General features: G+C 40.2%; 1 protein-coding gene across 1 annotated transcript in view; it reads left to right on the plus strand.

Moving 5' to 3' along the window:
• si:ch211-266k8.4 overlaps nt 1-21,002 on the plus strand; it is a 90,684-nt gene that overhangs the window by 45,555 nt on the left and 24,127 nt on the right. Inside the window, exons 11-13 of the mRNA XM_034142143.1 lie at nt 14,094-14,192; nt 16,301-16,491; nt 20,147-20,268. Of these exons, the coding sequence (XP_033998034.1) occupies nt 14,094-14,192; nt 16,301-16,491; nt 20,147-20,268 (412 nt within the window). The remainder of the gene's footprint in view (nt 1-14,093; nt 14,193-16,300; nt 16,492-20,146; nt 20,269-21,002) is intronic.

Below are 21,002 nucleotides of genomic sequence, written 5' to 3' on the forward strand. Positions count from 1 at the left end.
ACTACGGTAACGATAACGGGTCCCAAGGTGGATAGAACGGCATACGCAACGCTCTGGGGGGTCCAACGGCTCCGTGTGTACGCCCTATACGATCGTTTTCTGATAATGATGACGCAATAGCCCCGCCTCTCCCCACCTCAGCTGCTCACCCCCGCGTCAAAGTAAACTGCACACTGAATTCAGATTATTTATCTTTCTCTCGATATGGACATAAACGCGAGTGAAGTCTAATCTGACAGGACGGAGACACGCAGCTCCTCCCGCTGTGATGCAGCGGTGAACGGAGCAAAACACACACTTCAAGTCAGATCATCACCCTTAGCTATTTTAATTACCTCTCAAACTACCTAAACTAGTTATAAATATGTTTATTTTTTATTGTCCGGTCATTTTGTGTTTGCGTTTTACCGTATGTGGGGCCGGGGCCTAAATGTATGCCCTCCTCTTTACCTCCCTCCCTCCCCCTCCCTCTTCAGCTTCCTTGCCTTTGTCTTCTCTGCTGTTATTTATTTTTGTCTTCACACACACTCCCTCCCTGCTCCTTCTACTCTCTTGACCATGCCCTGTCATGGCCTTCACACTCTTATGGTGCATTCACACCGGACGCTTCGCGTCGGGCCGAACCACGCCCCTTAGCTGTGATATAATGAGCATATACCACGGCCTGTCGTGAGCTATTGCTTAAATATCCTACTCTCGAATTTCCGAAGCTTCTATGTGTCATAAAAACGGCTAAATGAGACTATTCAAAGTCATCACTCAAATTAGCTGCCTTTAGCTTAGCTTAGCTTAGGTGACAATTCATGCTACCGCTCCAGTTGGTTTTATAGCCTAACAATAGGTTTTCACTCTGGCAATTGTATTTACTCTTAACAAATCTTAAAAGTACTGTTAGTATGTGGAGTTTATCCTGCTTAACAAAACGTATAAATAATAGTCGAAAAATACACTGTTACTGCACTACCTCTTTGACAGACAGTCTGTGTCAGTTTCACACAAACATGCAAAGCGTCACAAAAGCGTCTATAATTTAATTACATAAATAATTAAGTTGTCTGAATAATGATGACATATAGTCTGCAAGATTGGATGTTGATTCTCTGGGTACCTAGTAACAAACCCAGACCATGGTAAAGAGCATTAGCGTGGGTGTTACTTCTGACTGTTATTTGGTTTATTTGTTTGCTCTGCCTGAGGACATAGACATTTGCAAGTGGTTTGAACTAAATGGTTTTGAATTCTTTAACATAATGAGTGATGACTGAAGGTTAATCCAATGTGTCTGTGTCACTTTGAAATGATTCCTGATAATCCATCTTCATATTTACTAGTTTGAGCCTAGGTTTCAGTTTTCAGAGCATAACATTGCTTTCGACTGCGTGCGCATAGCTCTCACTTGTCAATGGTAACGTGTGTGTGTATGTGGAACTTCCCCTTCGATTCTATTGGCTCTAACGGTTAGAAAGAGGTGTCAATCACCAAAATCGACCAATGGGTTCCAGAGAAACGGCAAATGACCCCAAAGGTGTTTTTTTTGTTGCTAAATCTCTCTAAAAAGGTCAAATGTCACTTGTTTTGCATCAATCTTGATACATGGTACTTATTATATGTTATAGTTTGGATTCCTAAAGCTTTTAGTCTACTATCCCATCATTCAAGGGTGGTTTTCACTATAAGTAATGTTTTTTTTTTGGACGGACACTATCATTTACATTTTTTTACTATGTTCAATCTGAATTTACATTACAATAAAACTATTATATATTGATTCTGACTTTTCTACATCCAACTCACAGGTTTATCATTGCTTTGAGAAAAAAGATTATTAATTTACCCCTTTTAGAAGTTATGGTAATTTCTTCTGGGAATGTCATTTTCGAGCCTGAGGCCTGAAAAACAAGCTTGGGGCTTAACGGGTTAAGCTGCTAGCACTCCAACACATTGTACGTGATAAGGCAGTATGAGAAAAATAAAGAGCTTTTTTAACATTAAAGTGTGGAAACATGTCACAGTAGAGACACAGAATACAAATATAAACCTGAAAATTAGCATTATGTCCTCTTTAAGACTTTATTTTCTAAAGCTTTGTACTTGTACATAAAGATACTTCCGTAAAGACCCCACTCTTAATTTTAAAAACTTTTTTGTCATCAATATGTGGCGGTTGCTAACATGTTATCTAATGAGAGTACTAAACATCATCATGCCAAACATTAGCTGCTTTCAGCTTAGCGTTGGTGATGCAAAGTAATGCAACATTAATGTTGAACATTTATAGCGTAACGTTAGCTTTTTACTCTTGCCGATTACATTGACCTAAATGTCTTTGATTTCTTTACCATAATGATGATTAAGCAAGTTTTTGTTGTGAGTCTAAATTAGTCTCGATTAGCTATTATAACAGACGTTATACCTATGCCTTCATTGACATTGAGCTATAGGCATGATGGGAACTCAACACGTTGAGGCCCTTCTTTCACTTGATGATTTATGGACTTCCGTAGTTACAGTGAGTACTGGAACATTTGACTCACGAGGCACTCACTAAAAGGCACACATGGTATCATATTTATCTCAAAGGGGCCCTATTCTGCTCATTTTCAGGTTAATATTCGTACTTTGTTCTACTGTGAAAAGTTGACATGCTTTATATCTAAAAATGTCTTTATTCTTCTCATACTGCCTGTGCTGCTGCCGCTCTTTTCACCCTCTGTCTGACACCAGAGCTCAGTCTGCTCTGATTGGTTAGCTGTCCGGCTCTGTTGTGATTGGTCAACCGCTTAAAGATGTCCCTTCCTTTAGCCTATCAAGTACAATGTGTTGGAGCGCTAGCCGAGGGAAGTACGCATGTTATTGGGCAGTTTCAGGCAGGGGAGGGGGTGTGTGGGAGAGAAACTCCCTCTGGATGGAACTTTGGGATTTTAGCCTTTTCAGACCATTTACATGCACAAAAACCTATTTAACACACTAAAGGAAAGGGAAAACCCAAAAAAGCTTTTAAGCTCTTAATACTCAAGTCAGTGTTGTCAAAGAAACCTTTTTTATGAAACGCTTGCATGAGGCTGTGTTTTTCTTTGTTGGTGGACCACAGAACACTGTGGAAATCCCCTTCCTTTTACTCATAATCCTTGCCTCCATATGTTCCTCCGTCTCCTGTTTGTCTTCACCCCCACACTATTTTTAATGGCCTTTTAATGACAGCATCGCTTGTATTGTTTTCACCTTGCAAGCTTGTGTGTGGCAGACACATTTTTGTGGACGCCAAAGCAACTCAAACCAAGCAATATGCTATCACGTTGCCAAGTTGAGATTGAAATGAAAGAACGATGAAGAAACTTAGGAGGTAATTAGTTGAGTTCAAAATGAAGGCTTAGTTCCAAGATAGGTGTAGTTGGAGCAAGGGCACAATAAGTGGAAGTAGTAAGTGGGTCCAAGCTCAACGCCCCTGGAATAATTTGGCATTGTGTCTGAGGTTTTTCAAAGAGGTTTTTTGTGTTGTCCTTTTCTCTCTGTATCGACTCAGGAATAATACATCGGTTGAAGTACATTGTAAGTTTAGTCACCACTTTGTAGTCTTAACACAGCAGAAAAGATTCAATTATGACCTAATAAAAAGTTCCACACTTAAATTCTAAGAGAAACTCTCTTCAAGCTAAAAGTATCAATCACTATTGGCTGGTTCATTCTCTGTTGTAATTACCCTTAATTTCACCTGGGTGAGTTAGAGTAGGTGTCATTGGACGGCTGCTGAGGGCTTTGAAGTATCAACAACTTTGATGTTAGCGATGAGCATGACTGAAATAATTACATATCCACACCCATTGTGTAAACCTTGCTGAACCCACCTGAATAAGAGACTCGTACCTTGTTTTGGTGATTGAACATCAAGTTACAAATACTAGGGATGCCAGCGATTATTCGATTTTTCGAATATTCGTTACAGTCTCCATAATCGAAAATTATTTTTAAAATTCGATTTTTTTATTATTATTTATGTTTTTCTTTTTTTTCCTGGCTTAGTTTCAACCAAAATATAGACTAATGCTAATAATAGTAATAGTATTAATAATTGTAAATGGCCATTGGTCACACCACCAGTTTGTTTTACTGTAAACTTGGAGGAAGCCGCAGACTGCTGCTGCAGCCTGCTACACACCGACCCCGCCCCCTTCTCCGTCACACGTGCGATTGATTGATCGGCGATATACAGAACAGTGAGAACAACACAACTAAAGATGAACAAAGAAGAGTTCCTCGTGGAACTACTTCGAACTGACAAGTGCAAATGAAGTAAAATACAAGCTCTGCGAAAATACTTTTTTCGCAGAGCGGCGGCGGCGAATAATCGATTAATATTCGCCAGGGCTGTCCGATTTTCGAATTTGATCATGGTCAGTTTCTGGCATCCCTAACAAATACCTACCTACACTTTCTATGAGTTCACTTGACAAAAAAGCAATGGGATTTCTCCATAGGATTTTGGAAAATAGCTCTAAATAAGGTCTGTGGAAAACGAACCCGTTTGATAAATGCACGTTTTGTTCAGCCGGATAATATCCACATGTCTACCCTACTTTTATAATTTTGGAATCATAAATCTAATCGCCAGAAGCAAAATGCTAACGTTATGCTATAAACTAACGACAGCAGGGCACGACTTCAACGTCACGCCAACTTAAGATCCATATTCAAACATACAGATTCTAAATGGTACAAGTTAAAGCGTTTGTTTTAACAGTTTGCAGGAGGCAGGTACTTGCTTTCAAGCAGAACAGGGACAAACAAACTTAGCGGGAGTGTTTACGTTTTCCGGCGTAATGACGTAAAACGTCCTCGACAACTTCTGTAGTCCTATTCAGTCACTTGTCAACAACCATCGTTTTTCAGACACGTAAACTCTTCAAAAATCACCAGTGGGGTCACTGCTGTATTTAATGTCGTAGAACAAAACGTGATCCGTCTCTTAAGTTTGTGTCAACCACAGACCTTATTTCAAGCTATTTTCCAAAATCTGCACCATCTATTGGGACACGCAATTTAAGGATATAGTACACTAACTTCAGCTTGTGTTTGTGTGCCAGATGTGTGGGCAATGTCATATCTCACAGAGAGCAGTCCTACTTTGTTTTCCCTTTTTACAAGCTATTAGTTTATCTTTAACCATATAAGACTTCTTGGAATAATTGCATCATTTCCCTCTTTTCAATTTTCCTTCCCCCCCTGACCCTCTCATTAATCTCTCCCACCTTCTACTTTTTTTCCTTGATGTAATATTTTCTTTTTCCCCTGTTTTTCTTTTCTCCGCTCTTTATCTGTTTGCAGTATGTACCCCTTACTAAAGGTTAAACATTCCTTTCTGTTCTATAGTCTACTGGTGGGCAGAGGAAGGACGTGAATTGAATAGAGGTTGATGAGAGTCATGTCCAGTAGGCTAAAATAATAAATAGCTCCACTAGCTCTCACTGTTGTCCATTGTTCTGTGATAAAGACAACCCAAAAGATGATTCCCTTCAGTCAAACAGTGATGAACTGCTGCATCAGCTTGGCTACTGCCAGTCCATTAACTTGCCATGCCAGATTTGAGTATTGGTACGAAGACATCGTTTTTCAAAGAATCATAAGAGGTTATTTTTGACCACTTTGTGCCTTATACTTCACACACATTTACATATTATCACCTTGTAAAGATCAACTTAACATTTGTCTATTTACATCCAGCAAACGTATTGCAACCTTAGCATTTATTGCAAAACGTATTTATTAAGCCGTTTGCATCTAAAATATGTTTCCAGACTAGTTGACATGCTACTCTGATTAATAACAAGGCAGTGAACATATGGTATGATCAGTAAGTTATACATGACTTAATGAGCTGAATCACACAGATCCTGACTCAGTAAAAGATACCAGTTATAATTTGAATGTCCAAACAATTGCCCCAGATTTCCTCTACCTGCTTTAATAAATTGTTGGATGTGTTAAGAATCTATAGTTGGTTGAACATTGAACACATAATGCAACACAAAAGACATTCTGTGGCTCATAATCGCCACAAAATCCAATTGAATATTGTGTTTGGTCTATGAATCAAATAATTATGAATATAGGTTTATATCTGATACTGTGTTTTGACTAATGATGACTTGATTGTAGCAACCTTGTAGTGCTGTCTGAAATTACACGTGGTTGCTAGATAGCTATTTGAAGCTAGCTAACGTGGTAGCATTACAGACTACTCAATTAACCTAATAAAATAAACGCTGTATTATTTTCGTGTATTAAATAGTGGAAAATGAACGTTACACTTTTATTTATATTGTGCTATGTATACTGAAGAAATTGCGATCTCGACTCAACGATCCACTTCTGTTTTGACCGTAATGAGTGCTCCACCTGGTACTCATTGTGTATTTCGCCATACTTTGCATTGGGACACACTTCTGTATTTACATTGGCTATTTTGAGTACATAAATATACAAATTGTGACACAGCACAAGTCTAGATTCTGTCTCCTTTTCCCCATGAAAATAATCAGCACTTTAAAGCTGCCTTTGAGCAGTGTCAGTGAGCTCCCGGCCCACAGGATCTGCTGAGGCCAGCCTTACATTAGAGCTTATTCAATCCGGGCTACAGGTGTGCTGCCCTGCCAGCTCCCAGAGGACGGCAAAAGATTCAAACACACCAAAACACAACCTTCAAAAAGACTGCGTGTCATCAGCATTAATTCCTGGACACTGAGGAATCAGCAGAGTACTCTGTCATCTGAAACTGACTTTGAGAAACAGAGACACAAGGGGAGAGAGAGTGGGCAGTAAAACACACACTGTCATTCATACCTTCTCATTATATCCCTGAGTCATAGAGTAACCCCGGAGCTGAGCTCACCGACACTGACATTCTGCACTGTTTGTGTGTTTGGGTTGTGACTATGACCATATGTTTTCATTTAATAGCTTAAAGTTACCACATCACTGTGTTTTTGTTATGTAATGTGTTTTCATATAGTTGTGGCTACACTGGAGATAAGTATGCTTTGCTGTGTCTTCAAAAAGACTTTGAGTTACACCTAGAATTGTCTTACTTTCTCTACACCCTAGCTATATTGTCCAGCACGTTTTAGTACAGTATAAGTTAGTAAAATATTTAAAGACATTATGTGCGTGTGGTGACCTGTTTGTTGAAGAGTTAGGGTTCTAAAGTACATGGAAAAGGCAAACAAATCTGAGGTCAGAACAGTTATATAGAGCAACATTCTCCGTATGTAGAAATACTTTATCTTTGGTATTGCAAGGTTATCAGATATATTTCTTATATATTCTAAGAGGTCTAGGATAGATTAAGTGGGTGCGAACAACACTAAGGACAAGGATAAACTGAGTGTGTGTGTGTGTGTGTGTGTGTGTGTGTGTGTGTGTGTGTGTGTGTGTGTGTGTGTGTGTGTGTGTGGTGTGTGTGTGTGTGTGTGTGTGTGTGTGTGTGTGGTGTGTGTGTGTGTGTGTGTGTTGTGTTGTGTGTGTGTTGTGTGTGTGTGTGTGTGTGTGTGTGTGTGTGTGTGTGTGTGTGTGTGTGTGTTCACCATTTAATGAGTAGCTGGGTCTCTTCTTTGGTAGACGTTTGATTTTCTTACAGCTTTCAAAGGTAAGCCTATGATCCTCTCTTAATAATTCCAAAGACAGCATTAGGACTTAAGTTTTCATACTGCATTTTTTTTTTATACTGTCTTGACTATAACATTTATTTAATTTGTAAAAGATGGATGATGCATTTTGCCCTCAGGGAAGCATTTGTATTCTCATACTAGTGGTGACAACCCTTTTTAAAGAACAACCTGTGTAACAACAAGCTGTTTTTTTGGAAGAGACAGGTCCACTTTAAGTCATTAAATCTATCATGCTATATTTGAATACTATATTGTAGGGCCATACCTATATAAAACATGTGTGTGAAGTTTTTTTTTCAAAATACCAAACAGATCATGCATTTTAGCCATGCCTCATTTCGCTCTATTTGCTCTTTTCCAGCCCTGTTTTTGCAAGGGCTGATTCTGTGAGAAGTCTTCTTCGCTGCTTTTGTGGCAGACTACAGCGCCACTTACAGGCCTGGCATATGTACTACAGCGTCTCCAGTGCTTTCGAGCGGCAGTGGCCGTGGCCCAACCCCCCATTCCCCTGATAGGTGGAGAGTTGCCCATATAGGCGGAGCTCCCTGTTTCTGACGTCAGAAACATTTCAAATCTGTATCAGCTCTGTTGCAGCCCCGTTTTTAGACATTTGGGTATGGAGGAAAAGAGAGAGGGTTGTGTTTTCTGACACTTGGTGAGTTCCCTGACACACCGGGGACACATATTCATGTATAAAAGACATACAAAAGTGCATTTTGCATGATAGGTCCCCTTTAAGCATTTAGAGCAGTTCCTTTGATGCCAAGCCAATTTCTGTTGAATTAAAAGGAGTTATTAGAAACGGTACTGCAGAATCTCTACCGATGGACACATATCGACCTCTGCACAGTATATACCCTCAATAACCCTATTAAGGAATATACTGCAGTTTGTTACGGGCCGTCTCCACAGCAGCGTTAAAAAATCTTGAAACGCTTCTGCCCATTCACTTTGAATGGGGTGACGTCACTTTCCCTCACTTTTCGCCGAAATGCATTGTGGGCAGGCGAGCGGAGATTCTCAGGATTTTCAAGATTCAAAGTTGAACAATGTTCAACTTTTGAAGCTGAGGTGGAAGCGTCAGACAATCAAATCCCGTGTACGCAAATCTGGCAGTTCAAGCTCTAGCCAATCAAACGGCGTGTATGCTGGGAGAGTCATACCGCAGGTCATTTCCTCATATTCCAAAAAATGGAGGAGAAATTAGCGGTAGCGAATCAATCACCCGGTGCTTTATGACCAGACCTACCGGGATATAAACCGGAGGAGCCAGGCATGGAGGGAGGTGGCAGAGACAGTGGTATGTTTTCGCCTGTTTTGGGGAGTTTATATCCAGTTTACTTCGGGCTTTTTGGCTTCGTATGTCGCGGGCGGGAGATTCATGTGATTGGTTGATCGCAAAAAAATCCCCAAGCCTCAGATACGCCCACCTCCAAGATTTTTTTAACGCTGCTGTGGAGACGGTCCGTTACTCTAAACAAGACGGAAATCGTGCCTGTCCTACCGCTTGACCTTTCATAAACTGGGCTATACTGCCATTCAGGTCATTCAGGTGCACTTTGATGACATCACCACCCGTCTCCAAAGATCCCCTGCTGTGTCTCATGCACTCTACCACATGTCCATCAGCCTTTCTCTCCTTGGCCTTCATTCACCTCTTCCGTCAATGTGCATGATGGTATTTCCTAGAGACCCGTCTGTTCTTGTTATGTGTCCATACCACTGTAACTTACACAGTTAGCAGTTTCTGTCAGCAGTTATTGAATCCCTGCCAGTGTCTGTGAAACTGTGGACCTAGTCTTCTCATATTACGATACCATGATACTTTATTAACACAAATAGTAAAGACAGGAAACAAGGTAACAGACATTTCATTTAACATTACAATGGATGAAGTCAAAATGTTTAAGACGCCTTTGATTTCAATTTGATCTGGGATTAAACCCTTACATTTTATTTTAAGATTGGTGCACAAAAGACAACTTCAGTTTTAAATGTTAGGACCCTGAATCTCTGATTTAAGGGTAACAATTCCAGTGAGTTCCTCAAAGGGTTGACCTACATTCTTTGAGCAGATTTTCAATTGGTGGATCAGTTTTGGCTTTGAAGCGGTGGATACAAACACTAATGCAGTGTAGTATGGCAATACTGTAGGACAATAAAAATCACAGATGTAAAAATCATAAGAAGAATTTGTCTGCTCGCCCCAAAGGACCTAAAGCGCTGACGTTTCTTTCCTTTTTTAATAAAGATTTTATCAGTGACAGGGTGGTTCAGGGGCCATAATGTGGGTTTAAATTATTTGGCTCCAGGGTGTATCCACCTTTTCTAAATGTGTTCTGGAAAAGACTGTGGCCCCCTGTGACCCTGTACTGTATATGGGACTATGAACAATTATTAAATGCACGGAACATTGAGATATTGTTTTATCTGTTGGTTAAATTATTATTTGCACTGTTTAGACTTTTCCTAGAAGTTCTTAAAAGAGCATCTAGACTGTGTGAAAATCAAACTCACTAAGTGGCAGCTTCAGACGAGAAGTACCTGCACAGGGCTTAGTGCAAGCAATAAATCACTCAAACGCACACAAACACGCATACAGTATACCGTCATCCAGACCTTCTCATTACAGCCCTGACTCATACAGAAACTCTGCAGGTGAGCTAATACATCCGTAGTGTGTTTGTGTGTGTACATGTGAGACTATTTTGGCTAAATGAAAACAACATACTGTCTATAATTTGAAAGTTAAATATGATGCATATCGTCTGGCTTTCATTCACGAGAAACGGGAAGTTGCTAAAAGAGGTTTCATTTGACATCTGTAGAGTCAACAGCAGTAAACATATTTTCAGACAAGAATACCCGACTAATTTCCCATCTTAATTTATTTCAAAATGTTACATGTTCCTATCCAGTTAGTGTTTGGGTGGCAAACTGGAGACATGCTGCGACACGTTTCTGTTTTGAAGTTGGCATTTGGAAGGGAACCTCTCCTTAACCGATGTCTGACAGTGATTGAGATGGATCGGAGGGAGGGGAAGGAAGGAGGGAGAGACATGGGGAGAGAGCCATGGGCTATAAGAGGGGGGGTGAGGGTGTGTCTGGGAAATGGAGTTGCTTAACATCAAAGATAACCCTATTCAGGACTCAGCAGAGACCGTACATTAGTCCGGGAGACACTCTACTTTATCATTGGCTCTTCCTGTTTGGCGGAAGCCTTACCCTTTAAGGTTGTGTTAAAACACAGATACGCACTGTAACAAATTAGAAGTCAACATCACCTCATGGCCTCCCACATGACTCAAACCCACACACTTCGACCTCACAATGGTCCAGGTTAATAAAAAACATACAAATTGCTCTAAGCTCTTTCAAAAACCTTTGATTCTACGAATGTAAACTCTGGTCGAATAAGAAACTATTTGTCAGCCTTACATTATTACCATTGACCGCAAATCTCAGGACTTATTATACATACTTTAGGAGAGCATTAATAAACAATATCAAGATTATTGAAAACCAGATCTAATTAGCTAAGTCTGCAACTTTCAAATGTGGCCTACCTGAATGAACACATTGAGTGAAGTTAGAGATGCAATGCTTGATATCTGTGGCCCATTGGAAGCATTAGCGAGTAGCAGAAAAAACAATAGTCACATATGATAAACTTATGAAGTTTCACCTAGTTTTTCTGTCTGCCGTTTTGTACTTGGAAGGTATTGCACAAGAGATGTACTTTTTTTGCTGCCTTCTGCAGGTTGCTTAGAGCAGATCAAGTCAGAAAATGTTAAGAATGATCCACAGTATAGGTTTGAGTATACTAAAAAGCTCAATAGAGCTTAAGGGGATTCTAGAAGTTTGTGGTATTCCTCGGATGATTTGTCAACTTTTTTTTAAATGCAGTCTCAATTACTTTTAAAAACATCTTTAAAGGGTTATTTTTGAAAGAGTACCCCAACAATTGAATACTGATCCTATAGCATTTTCTGACTCACGTGGACAGGATAAAAATGTATGCAGCAGAACCACAACCATATCATCTTTTTTCCCTAAGCATTCTTCTTCCATGTCCATATGGAAGAAGAATGCGAAGATGGCGGACACTGCACCACGAAGCTCAGTTGCTCCTGTCTTTAGCCGGACTCTCAGCCGGTCTCGGGTAAAACCTGAGATCTACACGACAGTTGACGGTAAAGTTATTGTGGATGATGAGCTTCTTAACTTCCTTGCTGTAAAAATTAAGACATTAAGCCAGGATGAGATCGTCCTGTTGGCTGCAAACACGTTTGATTCTGAGTGGATAGAGTCCTCGAAGAAAGTATTGTTTGAACTTTGCCCAACTACACAGCGGAACGGAAAGACGTAACAATATAAAAAGTTGCCTTAAAGTAATGAACAAGTGTGGAGAAGACACTCCCAGATTTGTTTCTTATTACTTGGATGAACTGCCGCCGGTGACATTTACTAACATGGATGTCTCGAGCCTACTTGGGAGAATGGAGCAGCTGTGCTCTGAGGTCTGCTCTATGAAGCACGCAATGCAGCTACAGGCTGATGTAAGCAAAGATTTTCGTGCTATCAGAGTGGAGATCGATTGCTGCGTGTGTGCACTGGAGCGCTCCACTGACCTGACACGGGGCCTCGATGGCTCAGATGCGGCGGCGGTGGACGGGGCTGCCTGGACGGCACAGCGCTGGGGGCAGCACAGGCAGGAGCCTCAAACTTGGGCTTCGGAGTGAGGGCTGTGGCGGGGGCCTCTGCTCTGAACGTGGAGAGGGCTACATCACAACCAGAAGACCAGAATTCTCACATTGTATTTGTGAGAATACTATGGGAGAATACAATTCTCCCATAGTCTGGTGGTATGGCCACCAGACTATGCAAGTAAAATGGGGCAATAGGGTCTCAGCCCCATTTGGGGTTAGCAATGGTGTCAGACAAGGTGGAATTATGTCCCCAGTTCTTTTTAATCTTTATATTGATGATCTGTCCAAGCGACTGAAAGCCTGTAATACTGGATGCATGATTGGTAGTACTCTAGTGAACCATATTATGTATGCAGATGATCTTGTTGTGCTGAGTCCATCTAGCGCTGGTCTTCAGCAGCTTCTTGCTGTTTGTTCTGTGTATGGTGTGGAACATGACATCAAATACAATGCCAGTAAGAGTGCTGTCATGATCTTTAGAACCAAAGAGGATAAATGTCTAAAATGTCCTGATTTTAAATGGTCTGATATTAATCTTAGTGTCTGTAATAAGTTAAAATATCTTGTACACTTTATTACAGAACAAATGACAGATGAAGATATTTATAGGCAATGCTGCATGATGTATGCACAAGCAAACATTCTCCTACGTAAGTTTAGTGCATGTACAGATGGAGTGAAGATGTCTCTGTTCAGAGCATATTGTACACCACTCTATACTGCACATTTGTGGTCAAACTACAGAAAAGCAAGTTTACGGAAACTTCAAGTACTGTAGCTTATAATGATGCCATGATAATATTGCTGAAGAGACCTCGATGGTCTAGTGCAAGTGAAATGTTTGTGGCTGCAGGAGTCAATACTCTACAAGCTGTTTTAAGAAATCTCATGTATAAATGTATTTGCCGGCTTAATGACTCTGATAATGAAATCCTCTTGGCCTTATCAAACATAAGGTTTAGTACTACACGCTACCAATCACAGCTGTGGAGACATTGGTATAGTTGTCTCTTTGTAGGACACTGATTTAAATTATTCTTAAACTATGAATTTTTTTTATGCTGTGTATGTAATTTATTATATGTAATGCCTTCTGTCTTTTATCTGGACCCTGAGTCTGTAATAAAGTTTTCATTCATTTCATTCATTCATTCATTCATATCTAGCGCCTACATTACCGACATGCAACTTTCCAATTATGGATGTATAAAGACAACTGGATTAATGTTGGGAGGTTGGGCCTGTTCTTTCCAAAGAGAGTTGTTCAGTGGAGCCTAAAGCCAAAATGTCCCGACTCTTAACTAAAATACCCGATATTCCCTGGATCTTACATAGGTGTTCCAGCAGCCTTCGGCATCCACTGTGCCAATAGAGCATGAGCATTTGCGTTTTCCTTTAAACCCCCCTCCCTATTGCAACGTCACATCCAGTCTCTGCTAAGTCAAATGAATGGAAAGGGAAAATATCTCTTGATTCACATAAATAAAAATGTTATACTCATTGAAAAATGTCTCTTTCCAAATGTACCTTTATGGGATAAAGTATTTTTGGGCCCAATGCTATCGCATGACTGACAAGGAAGTTGCTATACCACTGTTCAACCACTACCAACATTTGCTTCAATCCCCGGCCACACTTCCTGGGCGCTTTATTTCAGTTGGATATTTAGTTAATTATTTCTAGTAGCAGCTTATGATGAAATATGTGTTGGTCTCTCTTTCAGAACAGAGTCAACCACAGAAGGCCACACCGCCAACCCCAGTCAACGGAGGTAAAGAAAAAGAAAATGTATCGCCACCTTCAGAAGGAGAAAAGACAACAGGTGAGTAACTGTATGCTATGCCTGTACAGTACATGTGTACTTATACCTTAACTTCCATTTGATTGGGTGTGGTAGGAATACATTAGTGTAACCAACAGGTCTAAACCTCACACATCCATATATCTTAGTCTGACTGGTGAATGGTTCCAGCTTATACAGGAACAAATATGTCAGTGGTAGTAAATCACTATCGATTCAGCAGGTTCAATATCGGGCAGATTTGCATAAAGAAGCCTGACAAGTACAAGCCTGCTTAACAGTAAAGTAAATCACAATTCTGTTACAAGAAAATCCTCAGTAATAGTTTAACTAAATTGATTGTCTTCGGTTGGCGGAAAGACGCAAGACCTTAAACAATACCAGCTAGAGAAGCTTTATACTACAACAGTTGCCTCAAGTCAAAGCATTTTCTTTTTACGCAACAAGACTGTTGCTCTCAAAACTCTTCAAACTCAATTGTAAATTAAACCTTCTAGTAAGTATATCAAATAGTGCTCGACTTTTAACCATATCTTTTTCAGTCAATGTTTGATTATCACAGCATTTGGATAGACTACGGTTAACATAGTGGTTTATGTTTTTTTAGACTTTGCTCATATTGTATGCTGTCATTGAGTAATATGATTTAATAAAAATGGGGCTATTTCAATATATCAATAACATTGTATTTTATAGCCTTATATAAAAAAATGGCCATTGGACAGAAAAAAACCAAAATGTATTTCTCTGAGCTTGGTCATGCAGAATAGAGATAGCGCCAATTTGAATGTTTAGGAACCGATGAGCAGAACTCAGATGTGTCCTCTCACCCAGTTCTTGGCATTTTAGATTTGGTCCTTATTTCGAAACACATTTTCGTCTCTTGACAAATAAACATTAAACAGACAGAGTTAAACAGACTTTGCTGTAACATTGTAAATGTCCCCCTGTGAGATGAATAAAGGACTTCTGATTCTGATTTAGAAAATGAAAACACAAGGCAATTATAATGTAATGAGCTTGTGTTATTTTAACAAATTGTATACCGTAAGCTACTCATCCCCAGGAAAATGACCACATTCAGGTAAAAGCACTAATTACTCTTACTCTAGAAAGCAAATACACAACACATAAGTAGTATAAGTAGTATACTGTACCTCAATCAAGTTGAAAACGGAAAAACATTTAAATTATTATAATGTATAATAAATAAGTCAAAGATTTGCCATGATATTAAAATGTTAAAGCAATTTTCAATTCCTCATGCAAAGTAAAAAGTGCTCACATATTGTCGAAAAGTCTTGCTCTCCTTACTGAACACGGGATACAGTTTCAGTGTGTGCACACAAACACTGACGCTACATTGGATAAGGGGGTCTTTGTGTTCTCAGCTTGCCTAAGCAGGCTCATTCTGCCCCCTGAGTAAACATGGGGAGCCACTGATAACATTAATTTGTGTATTACAAGGACACATTCACACACCAGAAAACACATGCATACACAAAGGCATTTCTCTCTGTAATGGAATGATTAACTGACTTTGTTACTCCAACATGCCACTGCTCACTGTATCATCACACATTGTCCCCAGGGTTTTGAGTGATCCTCAGGCTCTGGATGTCTGCAAGACGTGTGATTATAATAAGATGGAGTTTAGCATGTTCATGCAATCTTACATGACATTTTCTTAAGGGCTATTTTGCGGTTATTTTGACTGATATTACAATTGCGATATAAGCCACTATATTAAAGGGAGCGACCATTTTTGAATCATTATTCACATTTATCTTTTAAAAATATAATAAAATGATCATGCTATTTTTGAAAGGATAGATTTTTTTATCAAGTCTGTCCAATACCGCTCATTTGATGGGACTTCAGAATTACATTTTAATTCTATTGATATTTTAGTTATTACATTCAACAAATATTGCACTGTCTGTGATTTGGATATTTCTCTAGTTCCTTTTGCGATTCCAATAAAATTTCAATGAATTGTCAAGCCCTCATTTCTTTTTGGGCTCGTTACTCCAGAAGAAAGCCTTCGATGATTTCTGATGTAGAACCAAAAATAACTTAATTTATTTCCTGGAACATTTATGATATTGGTTCCCTTTTTTTACCCACAGACTCAATCACTGGAGCCAAAACCCTACTGAGCAGGATGATGCGCGTGGCCCAGCGGTACCTGTTGGACCCAATGGGAAGACAGAAGGCTGAAGAGAAGACTTCTCAAACACAGGCCAAGCCCAGACAGCGCGCTTCTACACTTGGACGAGTTTTCAAGGGTCGCATCTCGGCTTCACTAACACAAGCTCAGGTAAAGCCTCGTTAATACAGATGTATTCATTATGCACCCTGTTCATAACTACAAACGATTTCTCTGCAGCCCTTTCCCCTTTTAAATCTTTGCAAATTAAAACTGGATACTCTAAATCATTCTCAAACATATTCTATTCCTCTCTCTTAGTAAAAGGTGACTGTGTTTCTATTTCTGTCCACCTTGGGAGTGGTGATTCAGGTTTCACTTTGGAAATATATTGTATTGGAGTGGGAACTATCCAATCATATGAATGATTTATAATGATTATGTATCTCTATGATGGTTTTATAGAGATCACTTTGTTGCGAATAGACAGCACTTTAAATAACATACATTTCGTCACACCATAAGCCTTTGTAGCACAGTCTTTATGTCGTATATTCTTCTCTGTCCACTCTTTCTTGCCTATGCTTGATGAGAAGATGGATATTACTCTCATATCTAGGGATGGGTACCGAGCCCCGGTATTAAACGGGCCCCGGGGCTGAATTATTAAAGACCGTGGTACCGTTAAGCTCCGACGTTATCGGTCTTTTTATCGGTACTGGAGACATCTAAAACACATGTCATATGTATTATTGCTACACAAATATTATATTGCAGGTTTAGTGTCGCCAACTCCGTTTCCAATATGCAATAAGACACGGAGGAGATGGCGGAGAGAACGCGCTCCAAGGTGTGGTTAAACTTTACCCGTCTCCATGTGGACAAAGCTCGTTACCAAAAGTGCAATAAGAGTTTAGCATGTGAGGGCGGTAACACGAGCAGTTTGTCTAAACATTTAGCAAAAGTGCACCACGTCCAGACGGAGGAATGCACCGGGTTCGACTGTCTTTCTAGTGGCTCTGTAGCCCCATCCACGAGTAACGTTTCCACGTCAGGTGTTATGTATGCTAGCAACAACACACGGAGTTAACTCAATGATACAAACATGTATTCATGATTAGAGGGAACTGAGCTATTTATTTAGTTAAAGTTTCAGCTATTCTGTTTACAGTTCTGTCATCACATTATTTAATACCATTTGTTAAAACATTGTTGGTTCTTTTGATGTGAAATATTATGTATGTAATTTAAATAAAAAGCAATGTTAGTTTTGTTCACAATTTGTTTAGTTAGTTTACCTTATTTTTTTCTCCAAAAGAACCGATAAGAGTACCGTTAAAAAACCGGATCGATAAGCGGTATGGATAAAAGTAGTAGTACCGTTAAAACCTACCCATCCCTACTCCTATCTCTACACTCATTACAAGGTTACAGGCAGCAGTTGTTAAGCTTAGTTCAAGATGAAGATGTTGAAAAGCAAGACGAAAGGAATTGAAGTAAAAAGGCTTTTTTTTTTGCTATCCCAGTTTAAACACACACAAGCTGAAAACCATGGGAAGTCAATGATTTGGACATAGAAAATAAATCATATCTCATTCCATAAATACTGTTATTTTGTTGTTATTAAATGTTCGGCTCATAGCAGTGTTTCCGCCAGACCAGGGCTGAGAGGGCGTCCACCCCGAGAGTGGAGGGCTGAGAGGGCGTCCACCTCGAGAGTGGAGGGCTGAGAGGGCGTCCACCCCGAGAGTGGAGGGCGGTGTGACGTCACGTCGTGTCACGTGACTTGAATTTTGAATTAAGATAAGATGGACCTTTATTAATCCCCGTGGGGAAATTCAGTTGTACAAAGCAGCAACAGGGTAAGCGTGAAAAACAGGACAGCAAAGATTCACACAGATTAATAAAATTAAAAATTAAATCAAGAAAAAAATTAAAATGATAATAAAAGACTATGAAATAGGAGATGAGTAAAAATAAGAGTAAAATAACTGTCAGCATATATACATATTTGGTCATCTAAATTATGAAGTACGAAATGAGTTAAAGTGACAAGTGAAAAGTGAAAATGGACATCTGTACATATAGTGACATATCTATCTACATATGGGTTGTGGAAACAGTGTGTATTTATGTCCAGTGATTAATTTTTTTACATTATTGACCCCTTGTTGTGCAGCCTGATGGCTACAGGCACAAAGGACTGTCCGAGGCGCTTGGTGCTGTGTCGTGGAGGGATGAGTACTCCTCATCTTCACTAGCTCTGCATGGAGTGGGTGGGAGGGGTTCTCTAGGATGCTGTCGAGTTTCCTCCTCGTCCTCCCCTCTGCCACCTCCTCCAGATTGTCCAGTTGTACTCCAACTACAGAGCTAGCCTTCCTCACAAGCTTGTTCAGCCTGCCAGTGTCCCTAATGTTTGTGTTTCCACATTGAGCCGTCCCTTATAGATACTATCTCTTTATGTTAGTGATGGGAATTCCGGCTCTAGTGACCCGGATAATTTGGCTCGCCAAAAACGGCCTATTTTACCACAGTTTACCACAGAGCCTCAGTTTCGCTGCTGCGAGTCTCCGCCGCTCGCAGTTCACGCGCGTGCTCCACTAGCACCCCCCGTCAAGGCTCGCCGGCAGTACACTTTCCGTCACAGGAACACGCTTTGCTGGCGGCGAAAATAATCCCACCAGACTCCTTTGCCCCTCCAACAGAGGAATGTCCTTGTCCTTTTTCCTTTTCGTCATTTCAAGCGATAAAAACTCTCGATCTTCTCTCGAATTATTTATCTTTTTTGGTCAAATGACGGCAAGACGCCCCCCTGGCGGAAACGCTGGCTCATAGGTGATGCTGGTAGGCAGACTTTGCTAGTTTTGATCAAAGCTAGCTAGTCTGTTTCCTCTTTTTTCTAGTCGTACTTCTAAACTTAAGCTGCCTTCACTTTATATGCGTTTTGGTTTGGCTCACCGCCAGATTGGACACAGCTTTGCTAGCTAATTTACCAAACTTTGGCTAAAATGAACATGCTAGTATTGTCCTGCTAGCGTCATTGTTAAGCTCAAAGCTGCAACCTTAGCTGTAGGCTCTTAAGAGGCCAGAACATAAGTGATTTGATCTTTAGTTTGTAGGTTGCAGAGCCTCTCTTTCAAAACATCTGGTCAGTTTTGTTTCTATGGTTACCTCCTCGCTAGCTTGCGCCATTCATAAAGCTGTTTTCTGATTGGTTGCTTTGAACTCTGTGTAGAGCACTAGAGCGAAAAATGTTAGCGGTGTGCCATGCTGAGGGAAGTGCTTCCGCCTAGTCGGGCATCTGAACCTAGATGGCAAACTGTTTATTGCTTACACATTGTCAATGGCAGCAGCAGCACATTACAGTCTCCCTTTTTCCATTCTTGCCTTTCAAAATAAAAGCCATATGCACTTAATCAGATTAATAGGATAACTAGAGTGAACTAAAACCCACAGTAGGAATAATAATAATAATAATAATACAAATACAGTATGATTCAAACGCATTCTTTTCATAGAAAGCATCAGGCTCAGCCTCGAGTGCCAGTCTACACACACACACACACACACACACACACACACACACACACACACACACACACACACACACACACACACACACACACACACACACACACACACACAATGGGCTAAGTTCAAAACCTGATGAAAACACATCATTTCAGCAGTACATTGTTGATGCTGGTTAACCACACAGACTAATGAGGGAGGGGACTGTGGCTCCAGAGCGAGAGGAGTCGTACCTCTTTACTGTGATGAAGCACCCAATCATCATATATATATTTCTTTGTTTTTCTTCTTTCAGATGAGAGCAAAGAGGCAGAGCCAACACAGAGGAAGGGCTCAGCAGGCGGGGGTGCAGGGGGGCAGTGGTGATGTCACTGTGGCCCCTGTCACTGTGACAGATACAGCTGGAAACACTGACAGGTGAGGACAGGACGTTAAACATGGCACACAAACATGACATGCCTGCACTCATATGTGGCAGCTCTTTCCTGAACTGTTTGTTTTTGACCTTTTACTGTGTATTAGGGTACTGCCAGCTGTGAACCTCTGAATGCTATAGATTAAAATGCATCAAATAATATTTCTCTTCATTTTATTGTGCTTATAAGCTAGTCTTTTTTATTTTTTTAAAGATTTGTATTATATTTTTCATACATAATGCAGAACAAACATATACAGGCAGCAGACCCCCCGGCACCCCAATTATTCTCTCACACACACATGCCTACATACACCTGCGCACCCATTCATACATCAACGTAAAGCATATAGATACACATTTACAACAAATACATCATATACACGCACATGTACATGTACACATACACATATACAAATATACTTCCCTCCCTAGGACAGTGCACATTTGATATAGGCCAAGAAGATGTGCCACACTCCATTAGATTTGCTTGGGACATTATTTATCCTGGCGATCATAATTTCAAAGGCCGCAGTCTCTGTCATGAGTTTAAGCCATTCTGTAAACTCTGGCTTATGTGGGCTCTTCCAGTTGCGCAGAATAAGCCTGGCAGCTACAATAAAACCTCTTAAAGTCAGTCTAAGTTCTGCTTTAGTAAGGCCTGGTGTCACAAGAGATTTGTCCCCCAGCAAACAGCTGTGGCGATTCTGGTAGAGGTTTTCTGAGCCACCCTTCT

The sequence above is a fragment of the Trematomus bernacchii genome, unplaced genomic scaffold, assembly GCF_902827165.1.
Source record: "Trematomus bernacchii unplaced genomic scaffold, fTreBer1.1, whole genome shotgun sequence".
Classification (NCBI taxonomy): Eukaryota; Metazoa; Chordata; class Actinopteri; order Perciformes; family Nototheniidae; genus Trematomus; species Trematomus bernacchii.